The sequence below is a fragment of the Lissotriton vulgaris genome, unplaced genomic scaffold (genome assembly GCF_964263255.1).
Source record: "Lissotriton vulgaris unplaced genomic scaffold, aLisVul1.2 SCAFFOLD_375, whole genome shotgun sequence".
Classification (NCBI taxonomy): Eukaryota; Metazoa; Chordata; class Amphibia; order Caudata; family Salamandridae; genus Lissotriton; species Lissotriton vulgaris.
The window spans coordinates 1,475,526-1,498,507 of record NW_028244278.1 but is presented as its reverse complement, the minus strand read 5'-3'; the positions used below and the strand labels follow the sequence as shown (position 1 = coordinate 1,498,507).

The 22,982-nt window shown below is 49.8% G+C and overlaps 1 protein-coding gene across 1 annotated transcript in view; it reads left to right on the top strand.

The window, feature by feature from the left end:
- The window catches only part of PTK7 (protein tyrosine kinase 7 (inactive)), a 118,239-nt gene that overhangs the window by 68,766 nt on the left and 26,491 nt on the right, over nucleotides 1-22,982 (top strand). The window contains exons 7-9 of the mRNA XM_086948778.1: nucleotides 665-820; nucleotides 1,346-1,578; nucleotides 12,485-12,565. Of these exons, the coding sequence (XP_086804904.1) occupies nucleotides 665-820; nucleotides 1,346-1,578; nucleotides 12,485-12,565 (470 nt within the window). The remainder of the gene's footprint in view (nucleotides 1-664; nucleotides 821-1,345; nucleotides 1,579-12,484; nucleotides 12,566-22,982) is intronic.

The following is a 22,982-nucleotide window of genomic DNA, read 5'->3' as shown; positions in this document are numbered from 1 at the left end:
TGAGGCAAGCTAATGCCCAGAGTTGCCGAGTGTGATTGCTGATCAGAGTGGGCACCGAGGCGAGAGAATTATCGAGTCCGCTGACCCTGGTCCAGAAACCTGTTGCGCCGGGAATCGAGCCCTGGTCCCGGGCCGTCCTCTGCTCTCGGGTCTGCCGCCTCTGACTCCTCCCCTGAACTACAGTGCGCATGGGCATCTGCTCCATCCTCAGATTGTTTTTTTCCACCATTGGGTTCGGATGTTATTCCTCTACTCCGAATTCGGAACCGAAACAACTTTCTAAGGCCAAAAGGCCTTCTACCTCGACGGTATTCTCGCTCGGTACTCCTTGACTCGATCAAACTTTCCATCTCGATCCGGTCGTCGACGCGGGCGGTTGGGCCTTTTCGACATTTTCCTTACTATGTGTACAGTGTTCGTTACTTCCTACCTACCACCATAAAAAAATCAAGTGTTGCATTTTACTGTGACATTGCACTTCTGTAACTTCAGTGAAACACTTTAATTGATGCAATTAGAAGTTTTAAGTACCAACTGATGCTATTTCTAGCTTAAAAAATAATCTAATTACCAAGTAAAGCGTTGTAGTTTGCTCGTGAACAAATGTACGCCTGGTTTGTCTTCCTTCCTAGCCCACCTTTAATATGCACCCTTTGCTTCCTAGGTGGCACCCTGCTTCAGAATGGACAGACAACTGCTGAAATACAGGACGAAGTCCCACTCACTAACCTGGGCCCCAGCGCCTCAGCCAGCAAGCGGCACAGCACTGGTGATAAAATGCACTTTCCCCGCTCCAACCTGCAGATGATAACTACTTTGGGTATGTAGACACAGCGCCGCCATTGTGGCAAATTGCCCTGAGTTTCTGGAGGCTGGTGCATGGTGGGAGACAGGATGGAATTGGCTCTTTTCGAGCATAAGTGTGGATGGCAGCATTTCCTGTTTAATGTGTGACAAGAGTATCATTCCGGATAGTACTGGCCGATATTATAGGAATGTCAGACAGCTAGAGTGCGTAAGGGCTGTGTGAAGTAGGAAGCCCCATCGCTGGGAATGGCCGCTACATCATGATTTGGGGTGAGGCGGAGGTTGGTGGTTTAAAGGCAGCATTCTACTGTAAATGTAAAGTGTCCGGCCATGTGTGAAGACTAGCTGCTGTCTGCTGTGGCGAGTGTGATGGTGCCTGTCGTAGAAGAACAGAATGGGATGGTGTCTTGTAGTGTATTTAGGTCATGCACTAATAGAGTGAGTGTATGAAGATTCAGCTGGTCCCCCAGATGTTTGTTCATATCCGTATCTTTAATAATAATGATTTTACATTTACTATTCTGTTTGACATTTTCAGGAAAGGGTGAATTTGGGGACGTTCTCTTGGCCAAAGCTACAGGACTTGAAGACTGTGAGGGAGAAACTGTGGTGCTTGTGAAGAGCCTGCAGGCCCGAGATGAGCAGCTTCAACTCGATTTCAGGCGAGAGTTTGAAATGTTTGGCAAATTGAATCATGCCAATGTGGTGAGGCTCCTGGGGCTGTGCCGTGAGGTGGAACCGCACTACATGATCCTGGAGTATGTGGACCTGGTACGGTAACACCCATCAGACTACCCGATTCAGTCTTGGTTCTGTAACTCCGGGGCGCAGGCCCTGCTGCAGCAGTAGCATCCCACTGATTTAGTTGGGCCATTCAGAAGTGCACTCGCTGGTGGGACTGGGTCTTCCTGGCCCTAAGCTTGTATGTTTTGTTTCTGGGAATGGCGGAGCACTGGGCCTTCTCCAATAATGTCACTCTGTATCTGGGCAGACCAGATTTGGGCAGTGCTTTCCAGGGATCACATAACAGCCAGGTTCGAGGCATGTGGGCTGCTGAATTCATATCTGTGCATAGTCCGCCACCTAGTGTTGGGTCCGGATGATTGCACATTGTTGTCCTGGAAGAGTCTTCGAAGTATCACGAGATAGGTGGCTCCTCCCCTGGACTACAGTGCGCATGGGCATCGCCTCCATCCCCAGATTGTTTTTTTCCGCCATTGGGTTCGGATGTGTTTCGGTTCCCTCTGTCGGAACCGATAGTTGTTCTACTTTATACTCGAGACCAAAAGGTCTTTAGGCTGGGCGTCGGTATAGTTGCGTACGGGTTTCTTTCTGACTCTCAGCTCCGATCTCTTACTGCCCTTCCACGTGCTTTGGCGCGGACGGGCCTACACTACACCCTTTGCTATGGAGCGGACTCCATTCAAGAAGTGTCCGCTGTGTCATTCTAAATATTAACACCTCGATGTGCACCCCGTGTGCAATACCTGCTTGTCACCCGATCACCGCGAAGACACCTGCATGGCGTGTTCGAAGTTCCGAAGTAAGAAGACTCTAAAGATTCGCCGGGCAAATCGGCTACAGGCTCAATTGTCAGCTTCGGCACCCCCACCAGACGACATTTTCCAAGAACCTGTCGAGGGAGATGACGACGAGCAAGGTTCGGACTCGAATCCCGCATCCGAGGGTGAGACCTACGACGCGGGTGAGGAGAACTTTGACGAAGTCACCGACTAGGTAGGGGACGACGATCAGGTTTTTGCCACGATGGGAGATAGCTCGGAGGACGAGCATCCCCAATCAGACTCAGGGGTTATTCCCCTTCATACGGCCCAGGTCGAGGGATCGCCTTCGGGCCTTACCCGAGATCTACCTATAAGTCCTACGTCCCCGCCTTCGGGCCCGGTCACGGACATTTCTAAGCCATCACTTATCGTGAAGAAAACGAAAGTGAAGCCAACTGGTCTCACACCCTCGGATGCGAAACCGAAACTGAAAGTGGCGTTGGTGAAGAAGGTTCTGGAGGCGTCAACTTCCACAAAAACCAAAATGGCCGACTTGAAGAGCCACGCCAAAATGGCCGACTTGAAGAGCCACGCCAAGATGGCCGACCCGAAGCCCTCTGGGTCGGCGCCGAAGGGGAAGGCCTCCGACGCGGCTGCGTCGGCGCCGAAAGGGGTCGTGGACCCGAAGACGGCTCCGAAAAGGCGTCAAGACGGCGCGCATGGCCATGGGGCGTCGGCACCGAAAAAGAAGCCTACCGGAGATCAGGCTCTCGGAGAAGAGGGGTCGCTCGGGCCGGTTCAGCCCTCGGCAGCCTTTTCAAAGAAGGTGGGGGAATCCCTCCAGCGGATCCGACAGTCCACTGTGGTTCCCGATCAGGACACTGTAGTGCCTCAACCCACACCTAAGACTGCTAAACAGCAAACGCCCATTCGTTTTACCCTTCCACCCAAGTCTGCGCCGAAGGCCTTCGCGCCTAAACAGGGCGGACACTCAAAGGAGGTATTGACGCCGAAAGCTGCCTTGGTGGTGTCGAAGCTTCGGCTCCAGCCGCTTGCGGCGGAAGAACGTCGTGAGGTACTCATCGACGCGAACACTGGGAAACTGTCGCTCCTCAAACGTAAGATTACGTCGGAGCCGGCGTTGGAACCTTTTAAGATCCCACTCAAGAACAAGAAGTACACTGAGGACTCTCCGGTTCTGGTGGAGCCCGTGTCCCCACAGGCCTTGGAACACTCGCCGACGCACTCCCCCGTGGCTGATGCGGACGAGGAAGATGCCGAGTACGACTACCCTGCGTACTCTGATCCGGAGGAGGAGCATGTGCCTTGGGCCGCAGGAGGTGACACAGATGACCCGCAGTCGGGTCAGGACACTCAACTTTTCGCCGCCAAGACGTCCCCGACGGAGGACTCGGCGGCCTTCAATGCCTTAATAGAGAGAGCTGCGGCGAACCATGACGTCGAGCTGCACTCGGACCCCGTGGATGCGGACTTCTTATTCGACACCTTCTCGGTAGCCGAAAAGCAAGTCAAAACGCTACCGATGCTTAAAGGGGTGCTGAAACATGCGCCGGAGGTTTTCAAAGAGCCCACCCGGGCACGGGTGGTCAACCCTCGCATCGACAGGAAATATAAAGCGGCGCCCACGGATCCCACTTATATCAAGGGACACTTGCCATTGGACTCCTTGGTTGTTTCCAACGCTCGGAAAAGGGCGAATTCGCAGACTACTGGTGACGCTCCTCCCCCAGACAAAGAGTCGAAGATCTTTGAGGCCTCGGGCAAACGCATTGCTGCGCAGGCAGCAAACATCTGGAGAATATCTAACACCCAAGCCCTGCTTGCACGTTATGATAGGGCACATTATGACACATTAGAGGCCATTCTGCAACACTTGCCTGACCAATACAAGGAGGCGGGGGAGATGCTCATTCAGGAGGGTAAACTCATTACAAATGCATCCATCAAATGTGCACTGGATGTGGCAGACACAGCCTCAAGAGCTATCAATACCAGTGTCTTACTTAGGCGCCATGCCTGGCTCAGAATTTCAGGGTTTAAACCCGACATCCAAACCACGTTATTGGCTCAAACAGTGAATCCTGACCATTTGTTTGGCCCTGAGGTGGATGCCTCCCTGGAAAAAATGAAAAAGGATACCGAAACTGCCAAGTCAATGGGGGCTTTACAAAGTCAGCAGTTTCGGGGTGGTTCCTTTCGCCGCTCAAATTCAAAAGGCACCACGAGGGGACAGGCATCCCAGTCCACACAATACTACAAGGGTAACACCCAACCCTCATATAACAACAAGGGTAGAGGGGGTTACAGAGGCAATAATATCAAAGGCAGAGGACGTGGAAACAATGGCTCCAGGTCCACCACAACCAACAAACAGTGACGTCTTGTCACTGCCCCCCGACCACACAACACCGGTCGGGGGGAGACTCCAGCAGTTCCTGCCAGCGTGGAAGGCCATCACCACGGACAGGTGGGTGAGGTCCCTTATCCAGTACGGGTACTGTCTAGAGCTTACATCCATTCCACCGGACATACCACCAAAAAGCCGTCCTATGTCCGGCGAGCACTTGACCTTGTTGCAGCAAGAGGTTCTCGTTATGCTGCAAAAAGGGGCGATAGAGCTCGTTCCATTGCAAGAGCGGGGAACAGGGGTTTACTCCCTGTACTTTTTGATCCCCAAAAAGGACGGATCCTGAACTGGTACATCCTCTCGGAGCACTTCCATATGCTCACGTTGCAGCAGGTGCTTCCCCTGCTTCAGCAGGGGGATTTTCTGGCTACGCTGGATCTGAAGGATGCTTATTTTCATATTCCCCTGCATCCTTCCCACAGGAAGTATCTCAGATTCACAGTCTTAGACCAGCATTACCAGTTCAGGGTCCTGCCGTTCAGGGTCACCACAGCACCAAGGGTATTTACAAAATGCCTGGCGACTGTGGCGGCGCATCTACGTCGCCAGCACGTCCACGTCTTTCCATACCTGGACGACTGGCTCATTCAAGCAAAAACAGAGCAGCAGTGCGTCGACCACGTGTCACGCACCATTCATCTCCTGCACGATCTGGGATTCTCTCTGAACTACCCAAAGTCCCATTTCCAGCCCGCCCACGTGCGACAGTATCTGGGCGCGACAATCGACACTCTGGCAGCCACTGCGCAGCCGAATTCAGTGAGAATCGCCAGTAACCAGGCGCTGATCCAACGATTCAGACCCCAACACTCGCTTCCCGCGAAGGTGTTCATGCAGTTGATAGGCATGATGGCCTCCTGCATCTCCATTGTCCCGCACGCGAGACTACATATGCGCCCGCTTCAGGAGTGCCTAGCACGTCAGTGGACTCAGCTCGTGGGCAACTGACAGACCTAGTGTTGGTGAGCGGTCGGGCATACAACTCTCTGCATTGGTGGAATCCACAAAACCTTTGCAAGGGCCGACCATTCCAAGAGCCTGTCCCACAGATTATCCTGACAACGGAAGCCTCTCTCCAGGGATGGGGAGCACATGTACTCCATTACACTGTGCAGGGACTATGGACACTACAGCAAAGGAAGATGCACATCAATGTGTTGGAACTGATGGCAATCTTCATGGCCTTAAAGGCGTTCAAAGTACATCTGTGCAACAAGGTCGTGTTGATCCGGACGGACAACATGACGGCCATGTACTACATTCAGAAGCAGGGAGGCACACACTCTCCGCAGCTGTCTCATCTGGCTCAGAGCATGTGGAAGTGGGCCATTCAGAGGAACATCTTCCTCATGGCGGAGCATCTCCCGGGCAAGGACAATCAAATGGCAGATCTGCTCAGCAGGCACAGCCATCAGATGCACGAGTGGGAGATACATCCATCAGTACTCCAACCGTACTTCCAAAGGTGGGGTCATCCAGAGATAGACCTGTTCGCCACAAAGGGGAACGCAAAATGCCAAAGCTTCGCCGCCAGGTTCCCACACCCCCAATCACAGGGCAATGCGATTTGGATGAACTGGTCAGGCAGATTTGCGTACGCTTTTCCCCCAGCACCTCTGATACCGCTGGTGGCACGCAAGCTCAGGCAGCACTCGATGACTCTCATCCTGGTTGCTCCGACGTGGGCTCGCCAACCATGGTACACCACGTTTCTGGAACTCTCCGTGGTGCCGCATCAAAGGCTTCATCTCACTCCCAGCCTTCTGACGCAGAGCCATGGCGACATTCAGCACCCAGATCCGCAACAGCTCAACCTGGCGATCTGGCTCCTGAAGTCCTAGAGTTTGGCTACCTTAATCTTCCTTCTGACTGCATGGACATCATTCGGGAGGCAAGGAAGCCCACTACTAGAGCTTGTTATGCGGCTAAATGGAAGAGGTTTGTCATCTACTGTGCTAACCACAACATTGACCCGCTAGACGCTTCCATTCAAAACATCATCTGTTACCTTTTTCACCTGTATAGATGTAATCTAGCGTACTCTTCCATCCGCATTCACCTGTCTGCTATGGCAGCATACCTTCAGAATAGGCAGCACCTGTCACTCTTTAAGGTCCCTGCTATCAAGGCCTTTCTGGAAGGACTCAAAAGGGTCATTCCACCAAGGACCCCACCAGCTCCGGAATGGAACCTCAATGTGGTTCTTACAAGGCTGATGGGTCCTCCCTTTGAGCCACTGCACTCCTGTGAGCTCCAGTTTCTAACTTGGAAGGTTGCGTTCTTAGTAGCTATTACATCGCTACGGAGGGTTAGCGAACTGCAGGCGCTCACCATCCAAGAACCTTTCTTCCAAGTACATGCTAACAGGGTGGTGCTCCGCACTAACCCTAAATTCTTACCCAAAGTGGTTTCACAATTCCACATAAACCAGACAATTGAATTGCCGGTGTTTTTCCAAAACCCAGCGACGCTGGCGGAGCGCATGCTCCATACCCTTGATGTGAAAAGGGCCTTGATGTACTATGTAGACAGGACAAAAGATTTCCGCAAAACCAAACAGCTTTTTGTTGCTTTTGCCACGCACCACAAGGGAAACGCTATCTCCAAAGTGGGGATCGCTAGGTGGATCGTGAAATGCATTCAAATCTGCTACGCTAAAGCTAAGCGCACTCTCACTATCCCACCAAGGGCCCACTCCACCAGGAAGTTGGGGGCCTCTATGGCTTTCCTAGGTAACATTCCCTTAGAAGATATCTGTAGAGCAGCCACATGGTCTACCACACACACTTTCACTAAGCACTACTGTGTAGACGTGCATTCCAAACAGCAGGCAGCTGTTGGTCAGGCTGTTCTAAAAACGCTTTTTCAGACTGCTGCAGCTGGCACGGGCGGCCGCCGTTAATGGAGGGACTGCTATGTATTCTATGCACAGATATGAATTCAGCAGCCCACATGCCTCGAACTGCAAATGCTACTTACCAGTATGCATCTGTTCTTGGCATGTAGGGCTGCTGACATTCATATCGCCCACCCTCCTCCCCGGCGCCTGTAGCAGCTGCAGTATTTATTCATATATACACATATGCTCATAGCATGGTCATCACTCACATTCTTCACTCCATCTCTGCCAATGGCTAAAAACAATCTGGGGATGGAGGCGATGCCCATGCGCACTGTAGTCCAGGGGAGGAGCCACCTATCTCGTGATACTTCGAAGACTCTTCCAGGACAACAATGTGCAATCATCCGGACCCAACACTAGGTGGCGGACTATGCACAGATATGAATGTCAGCAGCCCTACATGCCAAGAACAGATGCATACTGGTAAGTAGCATTTGCATTTCTCGCCATTCTCCCATTTTTCTTGTCTCTTTAATTGCTCAGGAACCCAAGCCCTAAGATATTTTGTTGGCAGAATCACTTGCTGCAGTAACCACTGTGTATTGTTTCGATTCTTCTCTTTAAATAAATCACTCTGAGACGCAGAGGGGCCTCCTAGTATTGTACGTAAGGCTGGTCTTGTACTGTGGTAGGTTTGTGTTTAGTGCTTAGATGTCATTCGAGCCGCCTCCAGCTAAGGTGTGCTCCTGGTATCTGCATTCAGCACAATAATTCTTCAATCAAAATAATGACCAATAGCACCTAGTAATATCTTTTGTGGACATCTGGATTGATCTTCCCAACAGGATAATATAGAGTAGTTTTGTGCACTTGTTGTCGGAGCATTTATACAGACTCCCAGTCATGGTATGATCATGGCACACTTCACCAATGCCTTCTCCAGAGGAAGGTGTTTTCACCTCCTCAAGCAGGATGACTAGTGAATCTGCAGACCAAGGCCAGGGACGTCAAAGCCCCTGCCGCCTTTGATATGCAACTCCAGCTTCCCCCAGACCTGGAAGATGCCACTCCCTGAGGCCCATTTGGTATCAGGACAGGTGGGAAATTGGACTTTCAGCAAGGTGAGCTGCAATACCAGGACAGTCACACAACTAAGGTGGGCTACCCGATGTGCTCCGCAAAAGAAGTGTTCCACCATCTTGATTTTGGTGGCTTTAGGAACTCTGGGACAGGGTTATGCCACTCCCCACAGGAAGGGATCTTACAGATGATGTAGTGACCCCTAGAGTAGGTAGTCCAATGTCTACTACCCTTCACTCCTTTTAATGCCCCTAAATTCATTATTTAGGTGTCTCCATGACACCAGAAACTCTGATTCACCTGACAAATGGAGGACAAAGAGCAGCCAAAGAAGAAGCCACCACTGTGGACTACTGGTGGACTTTGGTGCCAAACCCTGCCTGCTCCTGTCTCGACAGTTGCGACAACCTGACTTCGCCTGCAGCTGTGCATCCTTCAAAAACCTCGGAGGGCCACCAATACTTTGCCAAGCCATCATCTCCCTTAAAGTGCAGGAGCCACTTCCCTGCAACCTGCAGGCACCGATCGCAACATCCACGACGCTCTTCTGCAGACCATCGGGTTCAACAACGCAGCAGCCACCCAGGAGAAGGTCACTGTGCTCCCAGAGGTCAGATTCGTCTCCCCACCGAGTTTGAAGGTGCCTGGACCATGAGGAGCTGCCCTGCACCAATGCCCAGGGCACCTGACCCCTTGCAGCAACACACGTTTGTTTGAAGTCTAATTCGGACTCCGACATCACAAAGACCAACCTGTTGACGAGGGATGATTGCATTGCAGAGGCCAGCACGGAGAGTAGCCCAGCTGTCCTGTTTTGTTTCCTTTTGCTGGTCTAACATAGAACCGTAGGTGCCTTTGAGGCACATTTATCAGCTGATCAAAACCCTCTGCACCCCAGCTCTCTGGCCCGGGTCCACAAACAGACTGTGCTACCTTGCTCCCAGTAGCCCCCCACGAACTGAGCCCCTCAGTGGGAGAACCCGGACTTGTCCCCAAGCCTCCCTCTGCAGCCTGCTTCTAGGCACCCCTCCTACTTTGCCTGCGGTGTAGTGCACAAGGCTGCCAACCCGTCCAGCACCTCTACATAGGGATACTACAGGACAGGTAAACCAAAACTGCAGGTGTATCTTCTGACCTTGACCCCCTACCACCTTCAGTCCTAAAGAGGACCCCCTGAGATGCAATTGCAGATACCTGTATACAATATGTTTCGATCTCCATAGGAAAGCATTACCATGTAAAAATGTATTTGTATGATATTTTTGCTTACCTGTAAAAATTGATAATTCGAAAAGTACTTTCCCAATAACAAACTTCTTGATGTTAAAAAAAAATATATCAAAATAATGTCTTTTTCTAAATAGGTCTTGAGTATCTTTTTGAATATGTCTCATTTATTGACTGTGTTCAACAAATGCTTAATACTACCCTCTGATAAGCCTATCTGCTTGCTCAGTCTACCACAAAAGAGAGCCTTTGGGATGATTAACTTAAGCCCGGGTCGTCTGGCCTTTCTACATAGTGTAACTCGTTTTAGTTTACTACATAAATAGCCAGCGTCTTACTGGTGCCATATTGCTGTCTGTTCTAGGTTCTCATGGGTGTTTTCCAGAGGTCAGTATATGAAAACATGCTTTGTTTATGGGTTTCAGACCTCTCTGTATTAAAAAATAAAAAACAGACCACAGCCATAAAGCATTTGTTAATTCCCATAAAACTTAGGTGTTCTGCTTCTTAGAAAAGGCATATTTTTGGGAATTATGTGGTGTCTTGATTTGAAGACTTAGTACCTAGTAAAAACATATCTTCATATCTGAAATTGGGAGGAGGAACGCACCTCTCAAGGCAAATTGCAACAAGCAAACGGCTAAAGCACTTAACTCCTGCAGCTGCCATGCCCCGAGGCTAGCGGGCTTGACGCCGTCAAGTCTCTTGTACGCTTGCAACATATTTTTAATCAGTCATACTAAGGTAGGCTTACCGCGCCTTCTCAATACAACACATGAATACTCTGATAAAAACGGATTAACCTTCGACTTCGACAAAACACAAACTATGACGATCAAATCAACCGACATGGTTCTGGTGGAATTAAGTAAATTAAGTCTGCTACAGACTACAAATACCTTGGGGTGACCGTGGCTAAAGCAGGCAACTTTGTACAACAAAGAGACACTATAAAAAGGAAAGACCTGGCATAGCAGTGTCACTAAAGAGCATAAAATCAAATGGGCCATCATTTGCCCCTCGTCTCCAGGTGGTGAACGCCAAACTGGAGCTCACTGCCGTATGTTAATGTTGGCATCAAAGAGGTGGGATGCTAGAATCCTAGATGCACACAAGTGAAAGCCTACAGGATTATCTTCTGTCTACCTAAGTACACTTCGTCAGCACAGATCAGGCTTGAGTGTGGCCTCCAAAAGCAGTCCCTGGCAAGGGGCTTTCTTCAAGCTCTGGGGCAGAACCAGGAAAGCGGCTCCTGGGACTCTTAACCGCTGCCTGTGGCAGGAATCTGACAGAGGGACTCCTCACCTGCCAGAGTATATTTGAAGGAATCCCTGGCCAGGATTGGGTTGTCCCATATATGGGAAACACCAACCACCCGTCCTGTGTTAAATAAAAATCAGTGTGGAAATCAATTAAAATCCTCTCTTTGGTAGAAGACAAGGTGGGATTCTCAGCCAGAGTCCAATCCTGGATGTAATTAAACACAGCTCACCGGCACCGCAGAAATACTTCAGCCTGGGCTTCCCTAGTTCCATCAAAGAGCGATTCTTTTTGAAATACCGTCTGGAGTGGCTACCAGGCATATCCCGTCTGCCCTCTTTGCAGAGAGAATCCATAATAAACATCTGCTGCTTGTGTGCCCCTGACACTGGGGACATGCTGCACTGGCTATGCACCTGTGAAAATTTGCTAAGGAAAGAAGACCAATGCTGAAAGCTCTGTTTAACCAAAGACGTATCATAGAGACAGGACGTGTTGGTCTGTTTCGCCGCAGACGGTCCACAGCTGAACTGTCGATTGGTAAAATCCCTTGCATTGGTGTGTAGGAAATTGCCTAAGGGCATAATACGCTGAGAAGACTTTCTCTTGACACCTTGCATTCATGAGCTACTGGTGCTCTCAGCACCTTTTGAACATGGGCCGGATCGGGGACGCTGGGAGAGGGTCTCTGGTTACCACTCCAGACAAAGAGCTGCCCAACTCTGAACCCCTCTTTCTGCACATAGCACTTTCTGAACTCCTGCACCTCTTGCACATGGGTACTGAGCTCAAGTCAAGCAAGGTCTTCTGGTCCTCATTTTTGTGAAGCTGTCTCCAACCAGGTTTCCCCTGATATTCAGTCTCTGCTTGTGCACACAGCACTTTCTGCTTCTGAACTTTCGTGCCTACTCCCCTTCCCGTAAGGGCTTATCCTGCACTCTAACTCTGTCTTCTACTTGTTGTTCGTGCAAACTGTTTTAATATTTTCATTTTATGGTCATTCTAGCATAATTACTCCAATACCGTTTCAAGTAAGTTTAATTGGTTTTAGCATTTAAAAAAGCTTTTATCCTAGCCAATGAGAGAGTCTACCTTAGCATATGTGTAACACAGTATTATGTATGTTCAGTGTTTTATTGCTGGTATTACTGCAGTGGTTTTAAGGAACTGTGCAAATAAAATAAACTTGAAACCCTCCATGCTTTTTCCATTAGAGGACCAGGTCCTGTACATCACCAAACGCCTGCAGTGACCCGTGTTCAAGAGGGTGCAAGTTGCAGTCGCTGAGCTAAGATGCGTGCGTCTCTATTGAATGTTCCTCCTTTCTCATTGCAGGGAGACCTAAAGCAGTACTTGAGGATATCCCAGAGCAAGGACGAGAAGATGAAAGCACAGCCAATCAGCACAAAGCAGAAAGTGAGTTTGAAGATGAAGGGATCAGAGGATATAAGGGATATATTTGCCTATTTTATTCAGACTCGATCTCCACTATATCCTAACTAAGGTGTTGCTGTAGTGTAGTTTCTATTTTCCCTATAGGCCCTGCGCATTGGAATAACATAAACAGCAGTGTAGACTTAGGAGTGCGGTCTTCTAGGTCTCTACTGACTATGTTAGACTTAATTTAGGTTTGCGCCAGCTAGCTCAGAGGTCACTGGAAACTTTCTTGACTGACTAGGAAGTGATCAGCTTCCCTGGCTCAGACAAAAAGGGATTCAGCTTCCGACAACCGCATAAACATGACAACTTTGCTCCTCAGAATAAGAGTCAATCTCTAGAGTCGTGTGAAACAATAGACAGCTATTTCACTCAGTCAGTTGTGCAGATTTTACTTTCACCAGGATGCAGAGAATAGAGAGACGGGCGTTTTTCAATAAACTATATTATTTATTGAACAGTCTTCCTTCTCATGCAAGAGAAATGAATTGCCACAATTGCAAAACTTGTTGTTATGAAAAGTGCGTACAGTAAAAGGAGTATTACGAAATAATACTGTAAAAGCATTGATATGGTTTCTTAGCCATAAGATGGTTAAAATGAATAAAATATATACATTCATATATACATTAGCTAACGACCTCAACTGGTGCTTCTAACTACGCCTACCCCGGTGTATCTGACCTAAGCCTAATACATGGGAGGGAGTAAGTAAGTAGCAGTTTAAGTTAAGTTGGTTTTGCCAAGAGTTTGTTTCAAGAATTCTCTCTAAGGGTTTAGTCAGCACCGTACCTCTGGAATAGAATGCAGGAGGTCTGGTATCTCCTCTCAGGACAAGATATCCCAGTTACCCGCAAGGGTAGGCTGGAAACGCCGGAGCTGGATTTTCTCGGCAGGAGAAAAGACAGCGTCTTTCTCAGCGCGTCAAGGAGGAGGAGGGGCAGCATCCGTGGGCTTCTCGCATCTGCTGGGCTCTGCAAGGGACAGCTGTTCTGCTCCAGTATTCACCACCACCGTGTGCTTGCTTAAGGCAACGTTGGTATATTTATACCTGAAAGTTGCCGGGTTTGACGTAAGTTTTTGGACATAAGACGTCAATAAAGATGTCATTAAGAACTGGTCGTTCTTACAGTACTCGCAGGAGTTCTATTACTAATCAAAACAAAGCAAGCGGTGCTTTCCCAGGTTGCTGGGGGTTTGAGATGTCGAAGGAACTCAGTGTGTTATCTAGGAATCTAAGGAAGTGGCTTCTGCTGTGTCATGGACTGTCATGAACTGCAGAGACGAGTTACTGAAATATGGCTCTGATCGTTTATGCCATTATAGGGATATGTATTGATTATAGCCATATAGGGGCATGAGGTCACAATATTGATCGGGGTCCTAGATAGAACACAACATTGCCATTATCCAGATTCATAAAACCTAGCGGGTAACTAAAATGGTCACGTTGAAGAGGTGTGATGATCTTCACAAGCCACATATTGAAAAAATACTTGCGCACCACAATCCCGCTTCTGTGATTCCCTCTACTTCTTAATCACAGACTTTCCTTCTGCTTAGACTTTCACTTTGCGCCTTGAAGTGGCCGTTCAGTGTCATAACATTTTATAAATGCCTTACATCATGTAGTGGGCAGAGGCCTAGTCATATCTACAAGGTGTGCACAATTGGAAGACAAGTGTGGTTACTGAAAGGAGCTGGCACAGTGTCTTCCATGTGAAGGGCAGTTCCAAAATGTTGTACTGTGTGAAGGGGTGTTTTACATTTAATCAGCGCTCTTGTTCCAGTATGTATAACCTCCCTTTGCCAGGTCATAGGTCTCCATAATCTCCCCTTGCCAGGTCATTGGTCTCCATATTCTCCCCTTGACAGGTCATTGGTTTCCATAATCTCCCCTTGACTGGTCAATGGTCTCCATAATCACCCATGTTAGGTCATTGGTCTCCATAATCTCCCCTTACAAGGTCATTGGTCTCCATAATCTCCCCTTGACAGGTCAATAATTCTCCATCTCCCCTTGCCTGGTCATTGTTCTCCATAATCTCCCCTTGACAGGTCATTGGTTTCCATCATCTCCCCTTACAAGGTCATTGGTCTCCATAATCTCCCCTTGACAGGTCATTGGTTTCCATAATCTCCCCTGGACAGGTCATTGGTCTCCATAATTTCCCCTTGACAGGTCATTGGTTTCCATAATCTCCCTTTGCCCTGTTATTGGTCTCCATAATCTCCCCCTGACAGTTCATTGGTCTCCATAATCTCCCCCTGACAGGTCATTGGTTTCCATCATCTCCCCTTGACAGGTCATTGGTCTCCATAATCTCCCCCTGACAGGTCATTGATTTCCATCATCTCCCCTTGACAGGTCATTGGTTTCCATGATCTCCTCTTGCCCTGTTATTGGTCTCCATAATCTCCCCTTGACAGGTCATTGGTTTCCGTAATCTCCCCTTGACAGGTCATTGGTTTCCATCATCTCCCCTTGACAGGTCATTGGTCTCCATAATCACCCCATGTTAGGTCATTGTTCTCCATTGTTCTTGCCAGATCATTGGTTGCCATAATATCTTCTTGACAGGTCATTGGTCGCCATAATATCTTCTTGACAGGTCATTGGTCTCCATAATCTCCCCTTGCCAGGTCATTGGTCTCCATACTCCCCTTGCCATGTCATTGGTCTCCATAATCTCCCCTTGCCAGGTCATTGGTCTCCATACTCCCCTTGCCATGTCATTGGTGTCCATAATCTCCCCTTGCCATGTCATTGGTTGCCATAATCTCCCCATGCCAGGTCATTGGTCTCTATTCTTCTTGCCGGGTCATATGTCTCCATAATATCTTCTTGCCAGGTCATTGGTCTCCATAATCTCCCCTTGCCAGGTCATTGGTCTCCATACTCCCCTTGCCAGGTCATTGGTCTCCATACTCCCCTTGCCAGGTCATTGGTCTCCATACTCCCCTTGCCATGTCATTGGTCTCCATAATCTCCCCTTGCCATGTCATTGGTCTCCATAATCTCCCCTTGCCATGTCATTGGTTTCCATACTCCCCTTGCCATGTCATTGGTGTCCATAATCTCCCCTTGCCATGTCATTGGTCTCCATACTCCCCTTGCCATGTCATTGGTGTCCATACTCCCCTTGCCATGTCATTGGTGTCCATAATCTCCCCTTGCCATGTCATTGGTCTCCATACTCCCCTTGCCATGTCATTGGTGTCCATAATCTCCCCTTGCCATGTCATTGGTTGCCATAATCTCCCCATGCCAGGTCATTGGTCTCTATTCTTCTTGCCGGGTCATATGTCTCCATAATATCTTCTTGCCAGGTCATTGGTCTCCATGATATCTTCTTGCCAGGTCATTGGTCGCTATAATCTCCCCATACCATGTAATTGGTTGACATGTTCAAGTAATCTTTTTATTTTCAGGTTTTACTGTGAAGTCTCAAAGTGGGTTTTTACTGCGACTTGGAAATGCTGTCCCCAATTCTGTTTTTTGAGCTCCCATTCCAGAGAAAGAGCATCCATATCTTTCTTGCTGCTTTTGACCGGGCACTCTTTGGGTTCAGCTCAGAGTATTTGATGGAAGATCCATTGACGATGGAGCAGGGGATCTTTCTATCTTTGTTCTGTCAGCTTGACAGACTTCCTCAGACAGAGCTACAGAAAAAGGCAATGACACCACAGTCGCCATTACTTCCATTCTACTTCGAGGTTATCGACCTTAAGTAGATCTTTACCACGTATTCGCCATCAAAGGCCTGTTCAGTATCTAGGAACTCCACGTCGATGAGGCCTAGACCACAAACGCTTTGGGATTCAAGAGACTTACTATTAATACATTTTTATAGAGTGCATGGCTACTCCAAATCGAGCTTCCCAGCGTATCATCTACATATTTGAAGTTGAGGCACAAGATGCCGAGCAAACCCTAAACTATCATCTTCATGGGTACGGGAGCTGAAATCCAGACGTCTTCCTCCAACCTTTGATTCATAGTGCTCAAAGGCTTATCCTCCAAAGATCTGCTGTCAGATGTGTCTCCTTCATGTAGACTTTCTGCAGTGATACTTACCGATTTCACCTTGGAGGCCTTTCTACCACGCCACTAGCTGCACCGTCACAAGCGGTGGTTAATTCTCCATCTCCGAGGCCGCCTCCTTCATCAGCACTGACTTCTACGTGCAGCATTGTAGTTCTTCCTCCACCAGTGACTCCTGATCCCAGGGGTCCACTACAGCCAAAACAATCTCATTGTCCTGAAAGGCACAGTTGACATTGGTTGTCATCGAGAAGACGTTCTCACAGGAGTCGCTGCCCTAAACTCTGCACACATCCTGTCTCCTAATGCAGCGTCTCAATCGATCAATCACAATTTGTAAAGCATGGCTAATCACCCAACAGGGTATCCAGGTGCTTGCAGGTACCGAAGGCTCATTTGAACCGCCAGGGAGGGTACTGAGGGTACCGAAGGCTCATTTGAACCGCCAGGGAGGGTACCGAAGGCTCATTTGAACAGCCAGGGAGAGTACTGAGGGCTCATTTGAACCGCCAGGGAGGGTACTGAGGGTACCGAAGGCTCATTTGAACCGCCAGGGAGGGTACTGAGGGTACCGAAGGCTCATTTGAACCGCCAGGGAGGGTACTGAGGGTATCGAAGGCTCATTTGAACCGCCAGGGAGGGTACTGAGGGTACTGAAGGCTCATTTGAACCGCCAGGGAGGGTACTGAGGGTACCAAAGGCTCATTTGAACCGCCAGGGAGGGTACCGAAGGCTCATTTGAACCGCCAGGGAGAGTACTGAGGGCTCATTTAAACCGCCAGGGAGGGTACTGAGGGTACCGAAGGCTCATTTGAACCGCCAGGGAGGGTACTGAGGGTACCGAAGGCTCATTTGAACTGCCAGGGAGGGTACTGAGGGTATCGAAGGCTCATTTGAACCGCCAGGGAGGGTACTGAGGGTATCGAAGGCTCATTTGAACCACCAGGGAGGGTACTGAGGGTATCGAAGGCTCATTTGACCGCCAGGGAGGGTACTGAAGGCTCATTTGAACCGCCAGGGAGGGTACTGAGGGTACCGAAGGCTCATTTGAACCGCTAGGGAGGGTACTGAGGTTATCGAAGGCTCATTTGAACCGCCAGGGAGGGTACTGAAGGCTGATTTGAACCGCCAGGGAGGGTACTGAGGGTACCGGAGGCTAATTTGAACCGCCAGGGAGGGTACTGAAGGCTGATTTGAACTGCCAGGGAGGGTACCGAAGGCTGATTTGAACCGCCAGGGAGGGTACTGAAGGCAGATTTGAACCGCCAGGGAGGGTACTGAGGGTACCGAAGGCTCATTTGAACCGCCAGGGAGGGTACTGAGGGTACCGAAGGCTCATTTGAACCGCCAGGGAGGGTACCAAAGGCTCATTTGAACCGCCAGGGAGGGTACTGAGGGTACCAAAGGCTCATTTGAACCGCCAGGGAGGGTACTGAGGGTACCAAAGGCTCATTTGAACCGCCAGGGAGGGTACTGAAGGCTGATTTGAACCGCCAGGGAGGGTACCGAAGGCTCATTTGAACCGCCAGGGAGGGTACCGAAGGCTCATTTGAACCGCCAGGGAGGGTACCGAAGGCTCATTTGAACCGCCAGGGAGGGTACTGAAGGCTCATTTGAACCGCCAGGGAGGGTACTGAAGGCTGATTTGAACCGCCAGGGAGGGTACTGAGGGTACCGAAGGCTCATTTGAACCTCCAGGGAGGGTACTGAAGGCTCATTTGAACCGCGAGGGAGGGTACTGAGGGTACCGAAGGCTCATTTGAACCGCTAGGGAGGGTACTGAAGGCTGATTTGAACCGCCAGGGAGGGTACTGAAGGCTGATTTGAACCGCCAGGGAGGGTACTGAGGGTACCGAAGGCTCATTTGAACCGCCAGGGAGGGTACTGAGGGTACCGAAGGCTCATTTGAACCACCAGGGAGGGTATTGAGGGTACCAAGGGCTCATTTGAACCACCAGGGAGGGTACTGAGGGTATCGAAGGCTCATTTGAACCTCCAGGGAGGGTACTGAGGGTACCGAAGGCTCATTTGAACCGCCAGGGAGGGTACTGAGGGTACCGAAGGCTCATTTGAACCGGCAGGGAGGGTACTGAGGGTACCAAAGGCTCATTTGAACCGCCAGGGAGGGTACTGAGGGTACCGAAGGCTCATTTGAAACACCAGGGAGGGTACTGAGGGTACTGAAGGCTCATTTGAACAGCCAGGGAGGGTACTGAGGGCCTTTCAGAATTCTGGAGAGAGGTGGTGGGCTCGAGTTGCTTTGGGAGGCTGAACAAAAACGGTAGAAAAAGAAAGGAGAAAGAAGTGGAAGCAAGGAGAAGGTACACAAAAACAGGGGAAAAGCAGGAGAAAGCAGTGAGAACGAGAGAAAACCAAGGAGAACGTGTAGGAAAGTGACCCTTTTGGACATAGTCAAAGACTTTTCCCTTGTATTCGATGCAATTTTGACAAAGTGCACTGGGTTCCTGCTATCCAAGTCCCCAGTGCCAGATCTCTTTCTCTAACTGTATAGTTGTTCCCCAGTTGGCAGTACCTTTAGCACCCTCTGTAGGTCTCTAGTAAATGGTACCCCAGGTACCAAGGGCATGGGGTACTAAAGAGGGTCCCTAAGGGCTGCAGCATCTATTGTGCCACCCGAAGCGACCCTTCACATTAGCCATACAGACTGCCACTGCAGGCCCTGTGCCTGAGTGCAGACCAAAGTGAAAACTTAACATATGAAGCAAGTGGCCTGTGCACACGTGAAAAATAAAAGCAGAGTGAATACAGCGAGTCTAGAATACAAGTCTAAGCAACACAACAATCACAGTAGTCCAAAGTTGTGTTTTGTTCTAAGTTTAATGCCGATAGGATGCCCAGCCAAGACGTGTCTCGTCAGGGTATTGGACCCTCAACTTCTTACGGGCTATTGGGCCAATGGGCTGGGGGGGGGGGGAGGGGTCTTATCTCTCCGCCGGTTGTACTTCTGTCCTGGCTGCTGTGGGCGAGTGTCTCCTCAAAAATGAGCACCAAATTAAACAGTGGTCAGTACCATCAAGGAGTACGCCGACAACAGTCCTTAGACCTGTGAGTGAGCACCGTTGAAAACTCAACATGGCGCACAGCCCTGTGTGACATGCCTGCAAACACTGCATGCATTTTAGGTAAGTGACCCCTACAGAAGGCCGTACAGCCTTAAGACATGGTGCACTAAACTACATGTGTGGCATATCTGCATGAGCAGATATGCCCCTGTGCTGGCCAGTTCAGTTACTGCCAGTACAAGTGACCTGGTAAGCCATTTTAAACCCACGTGTGTTGGGCACTGGTCGAAAACGAGCTCCCCAGCTACATGGTGGCTTCACTGAAACTAGAGATGTTGGTATCAAACATCTTGTATTAATAAACCCACACTGATTCCAGTGGTGGATTTATTAATACATGCACCCAGAGGGCACCTTTGAGGTGCCTCCTGAAAACATACTAATTACTAGTGTGCTGGCTACTATTTCTGACTAGCCTGCCACCACAGACCAGTTTCTGACCCCCAGGGGTGAGTGCCCACGCTCTTAGGAGGTCAGGAATAAATCCTGCTTTGGCAGAGGGTGTTTTACAGCAGGATAACCGTAAATTAGCATTCCAAGGCAGGTCGCTTCAAAGAGCCCACTGCCTTTGATATGCAAATCTGTCTTCCCTCAGAGGTGAGGGATGTCAACCCCTATGACCAGGGCCCATTTGGTGTTCGGACTGGTGGGAAAATTAGTAGTTGGAGGCGTGTTCACCCTCATGTTAGTTTCACCCCTAAGTTGGGCTACCTGATGTGGACATGAAAATTAATTCTGCTGTGTTGGTGATGTCAGAACTAGGAACTCTGGGAACATGTTATGCCCACTTCCCACAGAAAGTGGTCATATAGGGGGCGTAGTGACCCGTAGAGACCCCAGGGGTAAGTAACCCATTGGCTATTACGTTACACTTCCCTAACGCCCATAAATCTAGTGTTCGAGGCATGTGGGCTGCTGAATTCATATCTGTGCATAGATCGCCGCCTAGTTTTGGGTCCGGATGATTGCACATTGTTGTCCTGGAAGAGTCTTCGAAGTATCACGAGATAGGTGGCTCCTCCCCTCAGATTGTTTTTTTCCGCCATTGGGTTCGGATGTACTTTCTTGACTCAAGTTCGGAATCGATATAAAACTCTTTGCGCAAGGCCAAAAGGCCTTCGGGGCGTCGGTATTGTCTCGTTCGGTGCCTATTCTTCATCCAGTTCTTCGAACAGGACGTCGAAGGCCGTTTGCCTTTTCGACACTATAGGCCCCAACTACAACGACGGTGGAACGAAGCCCGTTCAAGAGATGCCCCGTCTGCAACTCAAAATACCCTCACATTGATATGCACCCAGTGTGCAATAAATGTTTATCCCCGGACCACGACGAGGCCAGTTGTATGGCCTGTTCCAAGTTCCGGTCGAAGAAAACGCTTCGAGTTCGACGCGCCGCACGACAGTCGGCGCAGAAAGCGGCGCCTGACCCGGAGAACATCTTCGAGGCCGATGACGATGAAGGCGTCTAAGAGGATCCTGACCAGCAGTCGGACCCTGCGTCGGAGCAAGACTCTAACTTCGTTGTGGACGAAGATGAAGAATACGTCCATGATGAAGACGTCGTCGAGGTAGGAGACGACGCAGAGGCCATCGGGGCCGTCGATGACGACTCGAGCGATGAGCAGGGCCCACCCGCAGTCGCGGGGCCTAATATTGACACTGTGCTCTCTAAGGCTCAGGTCGAGGCATCGCCGGAAGGCCTTAGCCGAGATCTTACTCCTCATTTTATAGCCCCGCGTCAAGGCCCGGCTAAGAATACTTCTAAGGAGCCATCGGTCGATCCACCAAAATCAAAACCGAAACCAGTAGAGGCGAAAACGAAACCGAAACTATTGTAGGCAGTCCTCTGATCGACGCCCTCGGCTCCAGTCAAGTCTAAAAGTGTCATCGCCATTCGGGGTCTCAAGGGGGCGTCGGCCCGAAGAGCGGGGCGCCGAAGCCAGTCTCTGCAGTCAAGCACGTCACCCTGACGCCGTCGCCGTCGACATCCAAACATGGCGACACTGCCATAGGACTCCAGGCTAAAAAGACTGTCGACCCAGAAGCAGGGAGGCACACACTCTCCACAATTATCTCATCTAGCCCCAGAGCATGTGGAAGTGGGCCATTCAGAGAAACATGTCCTCATGGCGGAACATCTCCCAGGCAAAGACAACCAGATGGCGGACCTGCTCAGCAGGCACAACCATCAGATGCACGAGTTGGAGATACACCCCTCGGTGCTCCAACCATATTTCCAGCGGTGGGGTCATCCAGAAATCGACCTGTTCGCCACAAGGGAGAACGCAAAATGCCAAACTTCGCCGCCAAGTTCCCACACCCGCTGTCGCAGGGCAATGCGATATAAATGAACGGGTCAGGCAGATTTGCGTACGCTTTTCCCCCAGCACCACTCATACCGCTAGTGACACGCAAACTGCGACAACACTCCATGACGCTCATCCTGGTTGCTCCAACGTGGGCACGGAAGGCCTGGTACACCACGTTCTTAGAACTTTCAGTGGTGCCTCACGAAAGGCTGCGCCTCACGCCCAGTCTCCTCACTCAGAGCCGTGGAGACATTCAGCACCCAGATCCACAACAGTTGAGCCTTGTGATATGGCTCAGAGGTGCAAAGGGCCTGGTCACTTGGGGATCAATGGGCCATTTACCTTGTTTTGGGGAAAGATCACGGCACTGGGGACCTGGGTAGCTGGAACCCAGCGCACTCCAGTCAACGTTGCATCAAATTCCAGGCAAAAAGTAGGGGTCTACTGCAACAAAACCCCAGTTTCCTACACATGGCGCCCCTGCCCACATCATAAGAGCCCATGACGAGACACAGTGTGGTATAAAAGGATAAATAATTGAAATAATCCAAGAATAGTTGGTACTGGTTTAATGGTAACAGCACAGTACTCTCTCCTTCAAGTCCCAGCAGAAATCTGCCAGTACAAACACATTTACAGATAAACAATTCTAAAAAGAATCTTCAGTCACATGCATGTGCACAGAACTAAAGAACAGCAGATTAAAAGGGAAACACAATATAGATAATCTTAAAAGGGTAATAATACAGAAAAGTATGAACTGAAAATGCTACACACAGCTCATCCTCTCCCTCATTGTGAACACCCCCTTGACTAACTGCACCTCCTGCATGACCAGCGTGGAGCACAGCCTAAAGCTCAACACAGACAAAACAGAAATCCCGACCTTTGGAAACGAGCGCTCCCCATAGGCCTCCTGGTGGCCAGCCGAACTGGAACTCACGTCCTTCCCCACAGACC